The 14,108-nt window shown below is 44.9% G+C and overlaps 1 protein-coding gene across 1 annotated transcript in view; it reads left to right on the top strand.

Annotated features, from left to right (window-relative positions):
- The window catches only part of SORD (sorbitol dehydrogenase), a 34,499-nt gene that overhangs the window by 6,258 nt on the left and 14,133 nt on the right, over positions 1-14,108 (top strand). Inside the window, exons 2-4 of the mRNA XM_016211382.2 lie at positions 4,555-4,588; positions 7,922-8,086; positions 11,989-12,148. Coding sequence (XP_016066868.1) covers positions 4,555-4,588; positions 7,922-8,086; positions 11,989-12,148 — 359 coding nt within the window. The remainder of the gene's footprint in view (positions 1-4,554; positions 4,589-7,921; positions 8,087-11,988; positions 12,149-14,108) is intronic.

Raw genomic sequence — 14,108 nt, 5'->3', positions numbered from 1 at the left:
ACTGGGAAACCTTTGGATTTTCCTCCCACCCTCAAAACAGCCTTCAGACACTCAAGGGAGGGATAATTGAGGAGGGGGAGTGAAGCCAAAATCAGATCTCCTGCTCTGGTTCCCTTAAGTGTGCAGGACAGACAGCCAACTGGTTTGAGGCCCTGGGGGCATGGACGACCACCTTCTCTGAGTCTTGCCTGCTGCCCCTCACTCTAAGGCAGGGGGACACTTCCCTGTAATTGATGTAATGAAGCCTACAACGCTGGCATCCTGCTTCACTTTCTTCTATATTCCAGCCTTTAAAGGAACAGGTAGGTTCTCTTAATATTGACATGAAAACAAGGGAAATACAACTTTTCTCCAACAATAAAAAAACCCTTTCAAAAGAAAAAGGACAAGATTGTCCAGAGCTGGTTGAACCACACTGTGAGCTAATTATAGAAAAAGGAACTTTGGTTTTCCCTCTTTTGTAATAAGAGCTACCTTGTTTACTCTGAGTCGGGTACTCTCTTTTATGATATCTTCATTAAACAGAGGAGGAAATTGAGGGCGGAAAGAGGTTACGTAATTACCCCGAGGTCGCACAGCCGGTGGTGGGGAGCCTGGGCTTATCCATGGGCAGGTGGTTCTAGGGTCTTCACCGCTGCACCACTCAGGTTGGCTGGAGGCGGGAAAAGGCATCTTCCCAGCGCTACAACATGCAAGACGTTCTGAGGGCGTGGGCTCCGATGTGCAGGTGGAAGTAGAGGGAAGGGGGCCATTAAGATATATCTAGAAACATTTAGGCTAATTTGAGAAACTATATTTAGGAAAGGCAAAGTAATATTTAGGATGCTAGAGGCACCTGAGATGATTCCATGTTGTCACAGTATTTCCAGAAGTATTTCCATGATTTATTCAGGGGTGGGGTGGGGTGGTGGGGTGGGAGGACCGCAAGGGAAGAGAAGGGAGAATGTTATGTGGACTATGTATGACTTGAAGTGAAAAAAATGCTAGAAAACGGACATAAATACAATAACAGTTACTCAGTAACTACAAAGAACAGTTACTCAACTCATCTTGTTACTGTCACGCACAGATAAGAAATCCTGTTTAGGAAGCCTTGACTGTGCCTGACTGGGCTGTGGGGATAAAAGTGAAAATTCCAGATCTCAGCGGAGCTAAGAAACTTTGATAAATGAGAAATAGGATAAATGAAAAAATATCACCACCAAAATCTGAGAAAGAAAAGGAGATTAAGCCTGGGTGGTGTGGCTCAGTGGTTGAGCATCGCCCTATGATCTAGGAGACTATGGTTCTATTACAGGTCCCCACAAACCCAGGCTTCATCCCTGGCGGGTGCGTGCAGGAGGCAGCTGATCAATGACTCTCATCATTGATGTTTCTCTCTTTCTTCCTCTCTCTGAAAATAAAACTTGAAAAAAAAAAGAAAGAAAAGGAGATTAAGTAAACAGGATTATAGCCAATGTCACCAACAAAAAGCAAGAAACCACGCACAAAAAGCAAGGGTTTTTTTTTTTTAGTAACCATGCTGTGATAACTTTCTAAAACATTGTGAGCTCCGTAGCTAGGCTTAGTATAATATTCACAAACTTAAGGACCGATTTTTTTTTTTTTTTTAATATATCTTTATTGATTTCAGAGAAAGGAAAGGAGAGGGAGAGAGGGAGATAGAAACATCAATGATGAGAGAGTCATTGATCAGCTGCAGCCCACATCACGAGCATGTGCCCTGACCGGGAATCGAACCGCGATCGCCTGGATCCCAGGTCGACGCTCAACCACTGAGCCACGCCCGGCCGGGCAAGGGCTGATCTTTAACATGGTCTTGTGCTCAGGTGGCATGTCTCCTGCTGAGAGGGGAGTCAGGAGCCAAGCTGAGTTATAAGGGTGATTAGAGTTAGCAAGAAGGACATAAATGGAAAGCTGGTTTATGGGGAGAGGTATTTAAATTCTCCGTAAACTGTGTTCTGCTACTAAGGAAAAACCAGGTTATGGACCCAGCACCCTCTAGTGTCTGGAAAGGTCACTGCAGTCTTGCTCCTGTGGTAAGGTCAAAACTGGTCCCCTCTGTTAATTCCCGCAAATATTTACAATACTAATTTCTAGTGACACCGAGGGCCTGCTTGGTGTGCCCAACAGTTGCTGTGAACTGGAATCTTACCCCCTCTCCACCCTCAAATGTGGTATTCAGGCCTGGCCTGGTTGGAGGCAAGCTATGAAGATTATGCTGTGGAATTCCCTCAGCGCCTGAGAAGTTGCTTCCTAGTGCCTTTAGGGGGCAGGGTGGGGTGCATTTCCATGTTTGAAATAAGGGCCTGTGTTAACCTACAGTTTAAAATTTCTCTCAGTATAACAGAAACATGACTATACACCAGGCCCTGGTGTGGTATAATGTCACATGTGGGACCAGCAACTTCTTTGAAAAAGATTTCAGTGATAGCTATCCTGAGTTGCCTATTTCTAAATGGATACCCTACCCCTTCTCCCTCCCTCCCTCCCTCCCTCCCTCCCTCCCTCCCTCCCTCCCTCCCTCCCTCCCTCCCTCCCTCCCTCCCTCCCTTCTAGATGTAGCCAGTTTAAATTATTAAAAGATGGAAAACTGCCTTGAGCCCCGCTCCCCACATCAGGCTGCTTTGGATGCATCCCTACCATTACTACCTTAGTGTTACCGTGGGCATTTTGCTAAATCTCACCATTCTTAGTCTCATCATATGGAAAATGGGATATTGGAAGGTACCACATAGGCTGCTGTGAGGGTTAAAGGAGGTGATGCATGTATAGCACTTAGCACAGGACCTGACGCAAAGCAGTTGGTCAGCATCAGCATGATTGCTTTGGGCTTTGTTTCACTGGAGACAAGGAGTTCAAATTATCATTGAGCTACTTCAACAGAAAGGGCTGGTAATAATCTGAGATGAGCAAGAACCTCAGACCTTCCGTGGAAACACTATTATGGAGAATGGATATTTAACCAGTATAAGCCCACGAGGCAGAACACTGTACCTGGTTTCAAAGAGATTGAAGGCATGGTCCTTGGCATCAAGGTTATTATCTTTTTAGCTAAATAGCCCCAGTGTTGTGTATTGCTACCTATAAGAGCATCTTGGGGATGCTTTCAGAGTGAGGCAAACTTTGAGTAGTGTCTTCTCCCAGAGTGCTCTGTGTGGGGCCCAGCTCTGACCTCATCACCCAATAGACTGCTCCTTGCATCACCCCTCAAGGAAAAAAGATGTGCCACCTTGGGGGTGCAGTGGGGGGATGCATTGAGGCAGGCTTGGGAATCAGACCCACTGGGTTTAGCCCTGATTTATCCACTCTCTGGCAATATGACCTTGACCAAGTTATTGAACTTTCCAGCCTCAGATCTCACATCTGCAAACTGGGCTGTGACGAGGACCTTTTGCCATGATGTGTGTAAAGCCCAGAACACTGTCTGGCACATAGTAGGTGCTATGAACATTTCATATCCCTTCTTCCTCTTCTGGACCGCCTTCAAAGAATTAATAAAATAACCACTTGGCCCTGGTGTGGCTCAGCGGTTGAGCATCGACCTGTGATCCAGGAGATCGAGGTTCAGATTCCTGGTCAGGGCACATGCCCTGGTTGCGGGCTCGATCCCCAGTAGGGGGTGTGCAGGAGGCAGCCGATCAATGACTCTCATTATTGGTGTTTCTGTCTCTCTCCCTTTCCCTCTCTCTGAAATCAATAGACATATTTTTAAAAAATAGTAAAATGAAATAGCCGCTTGGATTTGGCCACTCACTGTTCTTCCTCATGACCAGGAATTTCTTAGCCAGTTGGCATTGAGGGAAAATAATAATAGCAATAGCTGTGCCCTGTTGGTTGGAGCTCAGCTGGTTGGAGCGTTGTGCAGATAAGCTAAGGTTCTGAGTTCAATCCCTGGTCAGGGCACATACATCAACCAATGAATGCATAAATGAAACAACAAATCAATGTTTCTTTCCCTTCCTCTCTCTAAAATAAATAATAGCTGTGAACATGAGGAAAACTCAGATTGCTTTTTGAACCTATGAGAATTCAAAATACAGGTCCCATGTATTCCCAGGGGACCTTTAAAACTCCATACAGGATGTTTTGAAAGGGAGGACCAAGTGTTGGTCTGTGCCCTGGTGTAGAGGGGAAAGAAGAGCCTCACACTTTTCCAACCTGTGCAGCTGCTAGAAACACCCTCATCCTTTCCCTGTCCAAGTTTGCCAGACTAAACAAATCTGTATCTAGCAACGTGTGTTTTCAGAGCACAAGGAGCTGAAAGGGAAAGCAGATCTAGAGTAGCAGCCCAAACACCCTTTTTGTCTGGGGATGCACATAGCATACTTTGTTTCTGAGTCCTGGGCAAAGCGCACCATTGAGTGGGGTGAGTATAGCACTGTTCAGTGTAGCCCCTCCAGCATCCACCCAGCAGCAGTGTGGCCTGAGCCTGTGTTAATTCTAAGAAGAAACATTTGAATGAAACTTCACTTTAATTTTGAAAAATTGAAAATGTTCAGAAGGTAAATGTATTATGCATCCTAAATGATTTTTCTGTTTTGTTTCCTTTAGGAGAACTATCCTATCCCAGAACCAGGCCCAAACGGTAGGTCATTGGGATACTCAACTTACGTTTTCTTGTTTCTCCTGGAGATGCATGTGCATTGCTCCTTCACCCCCCCCCCCCTTCTGCTACAATTTATACTTTTGCCTCCCTTGAAACTATGCTTTTATTAGGCTTTCCACATAGTTCATTGCCCACAGCATGACTGGAGAGACTCCACTTGGCTACTACATGCAATAAAAGGGACAGTGGTAGAATGGGAATAGTTACCATATCAGACTGCTAACTTGTCCCAAAGAGTTTTTGGCATAAAATGTCTTCAATTTATGGACCAAAAGCAGAATTGTTCTTTTGACCTTAGGTTACTCTACCCCACTGTAAGCCACTATTTGAGTGGCTGAATCCAACATTTGAAAAGGAGTGATTCTGCAGAACTTAATGTTATAGTTAGAAAAGGGAATATCATGCCAGGAAGATCAGGACCTTCTATCTGGTGGGGATGGGAGGGGCTGCATGGAACCCTGCCCCACTGCCCTAATCAACCTGGTGCAGAAAGTGGGTGTGCACACTGGTGCAGGCTTCCACCACCTTTGTTCCACCTTTTCTGGCCTCTCACTGTGCGAGCCTCTGGCTGAGCTGACACGCATGTTTCCTGGGTGGTGTCTGTATCTCGGAAAGTCGTGCCACCCTATTGACTAAGGCAGATCCCTGTTGAGAGTGTGAACCTGTGAGAATTCAGAATATAGGTCCTATGTATTCCTGGGGGACCTCCTCCCATCCCTGGAGTCCCATTTCATGATCTGCCAGACCCTGAAGTGAGGCTGGGAGCAAGGGGCAGAGTGTCTACAGATAGCCCATCTTACACCCAGCCAGTCACAGGTCCCCTTTCTGTCCTTGATGAGTTGGGGTGTGTTGTCCCACCTTTCCCCACAACTGTAGCTTCTGTGTGAACATCAGATTGAAGGTAGCTTTCCTGGAGCCTCCAGAGCATTGCTACTCAAAGGTTAGTTGGGTTATTGATTTATAGTGATATCAATACAGACAAGAGCTGTTTCTATCAGTATTTAGCAAGTAATGTATATTTAGGGCTTAAGTGTTTTCACTAAGATGTTATTTTTAGAGAAGTGAAAGAGACAGCTCATTGTGTCCTGAAAAGTTGGTGTTGATTCTAGAGGTGGCCAAACATGGGCTATCTTGGACTCAAAGGATCCTGGTACTGCTTTTCTCCCAGAGGCAGCACTCTGCTCTCCTTGAATTGGAAGGGGAAACTGGTGCATTTCAGCGAGAGCTTTAGCAAGTCAATGTAACCTCTTATTACAAATTGGTAACTTCAAGAGAGGAAACTCAGATGACTTTCCTAACTCCAATGACTTTTCCTTACCTTGGGTCGCAGAATACACCTGCCATTTCTTACTCTGTTCACCCAAACTGAAGGTGGAGAAAGTTCTACAGAGCCACCCCTGGTGGATCGCCCATGGTTTGTGGCAAGGACAGTGTAAGACACCTGAGCGCATAGTACAGCTTTGGGTCTCTTTGTTTTTCTCAGGGAGATACTTGTAACATGGTCATCTCAGTCAGACTAAGCCAGTAATCCTTTAGGATATATTTTAGCAAAGGGGCTCAGCAGCATCATTATTTTAAACTTGGAAAACTGACAACAACAATACCACCAAATCTCACTATAGTCAAACCTGTGAAGGTTGAAATGCCATTTGAAATATCTGGGTGGTTTACATTCACACTGCACTTTTAAACAAAACAACAGGCATGGAAACATAGCCTGATAGCTTCCGAAGTGTTGCCAAGCCTAGATTCTGCCGGCTTCCCTTTCATGAATCAGGCATCACCTAGAAAATAGTTTTCTCTCTTATATGGTTGACACATTTCTTCCTATGAGTAATACCTTGTTTACGCAGTTTATTAGTCAGAGTTCTCCAGAAGAACTGAACTCATCGAGCTTTATTATATAGATTTATTTATATATATACTTATTATATGTGCATATAGAAGGCAGGGGGGAGATTTATTTTAAGGAATTGGTTCACGTGATTGTGGGGGCTGGCAAGCCTGAAATTTGTAGGGCTAACCAGGAGTCTGGAAATTCAGGTAAAAGTTGATGTCACAGTCTTTAAAAAAATTTTTTTTATATGTTTTTATTGATGTCAGAGAGAGAAAGGGAGGGGGAGAGAGAGATAGAAACACCAATGATGAGAGTCGTTGATCGGCTCCCTCCTGCAGGCCCCCTACTGGGGATGGAGCCCAGAACCCGAGCGTGTGTCCTGACCCGGAATCGAACTGTGATCTCCTGAATCATATAGGTTGACGCTCAACTGCTGAGCCATACTGGCTGGGCGATGTCACAGTCTTGAGCTTCAGGAAACCTCAGTCTTGTCTTTTAAGGACTTCAACTGATTGAATGAGGCTTATCCACATTATGGAGGGTAACCTGCTTTACTCAAAGTCTAATGATTTAAATATTTGTGTGGTTTTTTTAAATTGGGGTATAATTGACATACAACATTATATTAGTTTCGGGTGTATAACACAATGATTCAGTATTTGTATATTTTCTGAAATGATCACTACAATGTCTAGTTAATATCCATCACCTCACATAGTTATAGATTTTTCCTCTGATGAAAACTTTTAAGATTTACTCTCGTAGTAACTTTTAAATATACAACACAGGATTATTAATTATAGTCGCCATGCTGTACATTAGATTCTCGTGACTCATTTTACAACTGGGAGTTTGTGCCTTTTGACCCTGTTCACCCATGTCACCCATCCCCCACCCCCGCCTCTGGCAACCTCCAGTCTGTTCTCTGCATCTGTGAGCTTGGTTTTTGTCTTTTTGTTGTGGCTGTTTTTTCAGATTCCACAATATTAGTGAGATCATATGGTATCTGCTTTCTCTGTCTGACTTACTTCACTTAGCATAATGCCCTCAAGGTCCATCCATATTGTCACAAATGGCAAGATTTCCTTCTTTTTTATGGCTGGGTAATATTTATGGTTGTGCGTATATACTACTTTCCTTCATCCATTTATCCATTGAGAGACACTTAGGTTGTTTCCATATCTTAAGTATTACTCACATCTGAAAAATTCCTTCATAGCAACATCTAGTGATTGACCAAACAACTGGGAGCCATAGCCCAGCCAAGTTAGCACACAGAATTAACACTCACATGCAGTGATTTTGCTCTGTGGAAGTTTTCTTGCCTGTGGAAGGCTCAGTCGGGGTTGCAGTTTGGCTTGTGTCTAAATGTTGTACCTGGCCTTTGAAACCAAGCCCTCTCCTTCGTCCAGAGGAGAGTCACCACGGCGCCCGAGGGTGACCCTCCCTTGTCTCCTCCTCTGTTTTCTTATCAGAGGTGCTGCTGAAGATGCATTCCGTTGGGATCTGCGGCTCAGACGTCCACTACTGGCAGCATGGTCGAATTGGGGAGTTTGTTGTGAAAAAACCAATGGTGCTGGGCCATGAAGCTTCAGGAACAGTCGTAAAAGTGGGATCATCGGTAAAGCACCTGCAACCAGGTCAGCAAAGCCCTTCGGCCAATGGATCAGTTTGCTCGTTCAATACCAACATTTGTGTGTGCTTTCTCAGGGCCAGTCTCTCTGAGAAACTGGGGCGCAGCAGTCAGTCAGCAAGACAGCCTCGGTCCCAGGACAAATGGATCCTGCCTTCCACAGTGGGAGACAGAGCTGGGACACAGATAGTTATTAATTACAGTCGTGTTGAGGGCAGCAGGGTGCATTTGGTGCGTTCTACTCAGACCCCTGGCTTGCTGAGGAAGGGACAGCTAAGCCGACACCTTCAGGCAAGTAAGAAATACGCCAGGTACAGGGGTGGGGAAAACGTGCCAGGCCCAGGAATCACAATATGCCTCCATATACTAAGAACCAGGGTCTTCAGTGTAGTCTTTGATTTTATTGCATGGCTAGGAAACCACCAATATGTTTCTAGATTTGCTTAATTCATTCTCCCAGAGGGAGGAATTCTCAGCTGTGGCAGACTGTGGTATGTTCCCCAACACAATGAATTAAATCCAAGCTGTCCTGGCATAGCTGGCCATTGGCTTTAAAGTTCTTTTGCTGATAAGGCCACTGTCCAGCCTGCAGATGACATCAGATTATTTGGAGGAAGGAGGAGGTGGGTAGGCGGTGCCATCCTGTGTTAGTTGGAGAGCTCTCTGAGCCCAGGTACATGAGGAGGGATCGACCAGCTCTGAAGAAGCTAGTCGTGTCTCTCATTCCGGACCGTTAAGTCAGGCCCTCCATCATCAGTAAAGTCAAGAAAGCCCCTGAGGTTTTGCAGGGTTCTTCCAAGGTGGAAGGTTCAAAGCTTCCAACAGCCACTGATTGGTGGCTGTTAGACGAGGTCTCCAAATATATGTCATAACAAGGAATGGGGGGGGTCTCTAAATTTAAGTTATAATGGGCGCTTAGTTAGCATTGACAATGGATCCAGCCTGTGCCAGGTGCTTTGAGGGACATAAAATATGGAGAAGATAAGATCCTTGGATGCTTCGATCTAGTTGGGGAGACGAGACATCAGGATATATGTGTCCTGGGCATTTGCCAGGGGCACAGGTGTGTAAAGAAGGTCCATGGAAGAGATAGGTCTTTGAGCTAGACATTTAACAGTAGTAATTATGAGATGATAATTATGAGAAGAAGAAAACATTTATTGACTTACTATTGTTATTCTCCATGTTAAATACTTAACTCGTAAATTACTTACTTTGTACTTGAAACCAAATAATGAGGCGTCGTGTTCCTGATTAACAGAGGGAGAAGGTGAAGGATGGCGGTGCCCAGGGTCGCACGCTAGTTAGCCTTAGAGCGAGGCTGCCTGCCTTGGCCTTCCTCACCCTAAGCAAGTGCTCGGAGCCCTTGGGCTGCCCAGCATGTGGAGACTTGAGAAAGGTTTTGTATTTGAGTTACTGAAGAGGTCAGAAGCAAATATTCCAGTTAAGAGGAACAGCCTAATAAAATTACGGAGGTGGGAGTTTCGTAGCTGTGTTGTTAATAAGTCTGTGCTGCTCAGAGCAGAGGTTCTGTCTTGGGCAGTTAGTGGAGATGATAAATTTGCATAATCTGAACAAAAGTCCCTCTTTAAAAAGCACCATACAACTGTGAGTTATAATATTACTATGATGATGTAATAATAATTAGAAGACAAAACTGAATAATATAAACTCCACCTAATTATGGAGGATCTTAAGTGCTAAGTTGAAGAATTCATTGTCAAGGCTAGAAGTGTAGTTTGGAGAAAGTTCCTCGGGCGGCAGAGAAAGCACAGAGGATAGAAGGAGGAGGCGTACATAGGTAGAGGAATGCATTTTAGTGGCCACAGGGATTTCTGTGGGTGCTTTTTTAAAAATATGTTTTTATTGATTTTAGAGAGGAAAGGAAAGGGAGAGAGAGGGAGAGAAACAGCACTGTAAAAAAGAAATGTGATTTTAGAGAAAGAGGAAGGGAGAGAGAGAGGGGAGAGAAACATTGATTGTTTGCCTCCTGCATGCCCCCTGCTGGGGATCGAGCTTGAAACCCAGGCATGTGCCAGGAATTGAACTGGACAACTTCTGGTGCCTGGGTTGACAACTAAGTGAGCCACACTGGCCAGGGCTGTGGGTAATTTTTTTTAGAATACAACATTTTCATTTAAGTGTTTCATTTGCTAACTTTTACTTAAAGCTCTAATCAACTAATCTAGAAAGAAGAAAACCACTCACTGAGTAGTTCTTAATATACTTGTTTATAAAATTTAAACATGAATATTAAAGAATCAGTAAATCTAAGGCATGGAAAAATTCCTAATTTATGTACAATCTGGCCATCTATCTTTTTTTCTTTTAAATTTTATAGTAGCTTTATTCATAATTGCCAAAAATGGGATGTGACTGGCTTCACAAACCACAGAAATGTAATACCACTCAGTAATAGAACTAATGAGCTGTCATGCTGTGCAAAGACATGGCTGAATCTTAAAATTAATGAAAATAAATATATTAATTAATTTAATTAATTGTGGCCATCTATCTTATAGTTTGAATTTCTTCTATAATAATACTAGCTCAAATAATTATAATAATGATAAATATAATAAAAATAGTTGGTGCTACTATATATTACCACTACTACTATCACCATCGCCACCACTATTTTAATGAGCACTAACTACATAACGGGACTACACTATTCTGTGGGTTACTTTTAACACAAAAGACATAAAAAAAATAACCTAATGTGTCTCTGCTTAGTAAAAGGCAGATCTTTCAGGGTTGTTCTCTGGCTGCTAACAACAATTCCTCAGGCTCAGGAGGGCCCTAATACCACTAGTACACCCCTCTTGAGTCGGAGGTGGCGACTGACTGGGAAGAAACATGAATGAAAGTTCTAAGATAGTGGCAGTGTTCTGTATCTTGACAGGGATTTACATCACACAGGTGAATGCATCTTATCAAAATTCATCTAGTGGTCCACTTAACATTTGTGCATTTCATCAATATCAAAATTTTACCTTAAAAAATCATCATAAACAAGTATTGAATAGTTAATGCTATGCAGGCTGAAATATTTAAGGGTGCAGGGTACTAATGTCTGCAACCTACTTTGAAATGCATTAGAGAAGAAGGGTTGATGGATACAGGAGAGATGCATAGGTGGGATGGATGGATATGTGATAAAGTGAACGTTGCTAAATGTTAATTGAAGAATCTAGGTGGAAGATATCTGGGTGTTCACTGCACAGTTTTTTCAACTTTGCTGGATGTTTGAAAATTTTCCTATTAAGAAGAGAGAAGAGCAATTCTAACGCTGCGTTTGAAGCCAACTTGGTGAGACGTAGAGTAGAAGTAGGACAGAGCCAGCAGTTCACAAGCCTGAATGTTAATCTCTGCTCTGCCAGAGTCAGAGGCCTCTGCGGGTCATTTGCCTTAACGGTTCTGCTAACCAGGAATCAGTTGATTTCTAGTTACTGTCTAAACACAGCCAGTCTGTATGGCTTTTGTAAAGGCCTTGCCCCATGTTTTCAAAAGAGGGAAAGAAAAAAATGTCTGCAAACACCATACACTAGCTACCTCTTTTGCAGCAGTTTGAGGTGTAAACTGGAGCTGGCTTGCCTTAGAAATGGGACTAGTTCTGAGTTGCCCAAGCTGGGAGGTGGCTGTAGAGCTGGAGGGCAGGTTGGTTTGGTCCATGAGTTGGTAAACGGCAGGCCAGGTCAGTGTGGAGAAGTGGGCTGGTCATTCTATCCCAGAGTGTGAGACTGCTGCACTCTGTGTTTCCTTTAGAGGCACTAACGGGCTGGGTTTGGTTAGAATACCCTGGGTCCCCAGGGAGAAGGCTGGCTCATTTAGCCAGATTTCCTTGCTGGTATCTGCCCATGAGCCTGTGTCCCTTTACAGCATCTCTGAGGCTACTCCTGTTTTCAGGTGATCGTGTTGCCATCGAGCCTGGTGCTCCCCGGGAAACCGATGAATTCTGCAAGATTGGCCGATACAACCTGTCACCATCCATCTTCTTCTGTGCCACGCCCCCCGATGATGGGAACCTCTGCCGGTTCTATAAGCACAATGCCAACTTCTGTTACAAGTTAGTGCCCAGCCCAGCCTTCCACCTGGGACCTCTCCCCCTCCATTTCTTCCGTGTTCTTTCTTCTACTTTCCTGTAGTGACTTCTTTGTTCTTTTTAGCTCTTAATTCCAGACATGAGGCACCTGCACGGTGGTGATTGGAGGGAGGCCAGCCTGACTAGAGCTAAGACTGAGTCACAGTGCTTGGTTTTAGTCTCTCAGTCTAACTCATGAGAGCAGCAATAGAAAATTGTTGCTAAAGCCATTCACTCCTTTCCAGCCATCCTGGTGACAACATGTGGTTCATCTTCCATCACTGGTTTCCAGTGTAGCTACAGGAAAGAGAATTTTAACAGCAGTGACTTGCAGGGGCTTACTGAGGAGGCTTGGCAAGGAGCCAGCACATGACTGTGGACCCTGGACCCACTCCCTCCTAGGGAGTAACTTTGGGAAAATGACTTAATCACCAGACAGTTAAATAAGACAATGCATGTAAAGGCACAATTATTATTACTATGTGTCAGGCCTTGTGATAGCAAATGCTTTGCATGCCTTATCTTACCTCCATTAAGAATAGTGATGAGGCAGGCGCCAGTAGTGCAGTTTAGTGCAAGGGTTAGCAGAGGCAGAAGGAAGCTAATAGACTCCAGCACAGAGCAAGGCCAGGAGTCAGGCTGTGATTCTTGAACTCCTTCCTGCCCTGTGCTCACTGCATGACCCCAACATTCAAAATGTTTTTTTGGGTAAGAAGTTGTGTCTGGCAGAAGCAAAGTGCTGTACCTCCTACGTGGCCCCCAGCCCATGGAGCTCTGGGGTGCTGATGTGCCACTTAGCTTCTGGTTTCTCCCAGCCTGGCCCTAGTTCTGGCTCCGTCAGCCAGGATGGGGCTTGTCTGATGGAGGCCAGGTGCCAATCACAGGGGCAGTCGGACAGATCTGAGTTTTCAAGTGGCCAGTGGCAGCCTTGAGAGGAGTCACAGGCTGGAGACCTCATGACGAGTTCAATTAAGTCAACATCCAAAACCTGCTCTAGAAGAAAGCAGGTTGTGTGGGTAGAGTCCACCTTTCAGCAAGTGATTCCTGAACCAGCCCGCCTTTCCTGGGCCCTTTCCAACTCAAGGTACCAAATAAGGTTTTTGTGGAAGGCAGAGGAGCAAAGTGGTAAAGCTGGCGACTAACCGCTGGTCTCTGCCATTTACCAGTGGCATGGCCTTGAGCAAGTTACTTGAACTTTGTAACCTCAGTATCCTTGCCTGTAAAATAGAGATGATAATAGAACCAATATGGTAAAATGCATAGAATTATTGATAGCATTCAACGAGAAAGGAATATTAAGTGCTCAGCATGAGTCCTGGCACATAGGAGGTGCTCAATAAATGATGCCATCATATGTTGTAGCCATGAACTTGAGTCTGGGGGATGGTATAGGGTTAGTCCTGAAAGGGAGCCTTGGGCTGGGGAAGGAAAGGGGTGGTTTGCTGTGGGAGGGGAGTTCTGCCTGGCAGTGGTGATGGGAGGACTGGGAAGGGCTCTAGGGGACATGTAACCCCCACCTCTCCTCCCAGGGTACTTTCTGTCTGTGTTCCAAGCCTAGCTCTGGGCCCAACTCCTTCTCTCTGGTTTCTCTTTGTGAGGATTTTTTTCCTACCCACCTTATTTTCAGTTTATCTTCCTGCTTCCTCCTTGGCTTCTGGGTAATCCTCTGACCCTTTGGCCTGTTCCCTGAACCTTGTGAAAACCACCAAGTTGCCTTGTCATTCTCCGGTGTTTATAAAGTCATGAAAGATTAGGGCTGGGAAGACACGTAGAGCGTCTCATCCCCCTCCTCACTCAACCCCCAGTGAACAAGTTTGGGGAAGGATGACCCAGTAACTCTCCCAAGGTCAGTGGCAAAGGGGCTGGGCCCCAGGACTCCGCCTGGTGCTTCTGCCCCCCTGCTGCTGGCTGTGGCTGCCTGTGTGAAAAGGCGTGTGGTGTCTCC

This window comes from Miniopterus natalensis, chromosome 1, assembly GCF_054644295.1.
Source record: "Miniopterus natalensis isolate mMinNat1 chromosome 1, mMinNat1.hap1, whole genome shotgun sequence".
Classification (NCBI taxonomy): Eukaryota; Metazoa; Chordata; class Mammalia; order Chiroptera; family Miniopteridae; genus Miniopterus; species Miniopterus natalensis.
The sequence above is the reverse complement of the archived record's forward strand: the minus strand, read 5'-3'. Positions and strand labels throughout refer to the sequence as shown.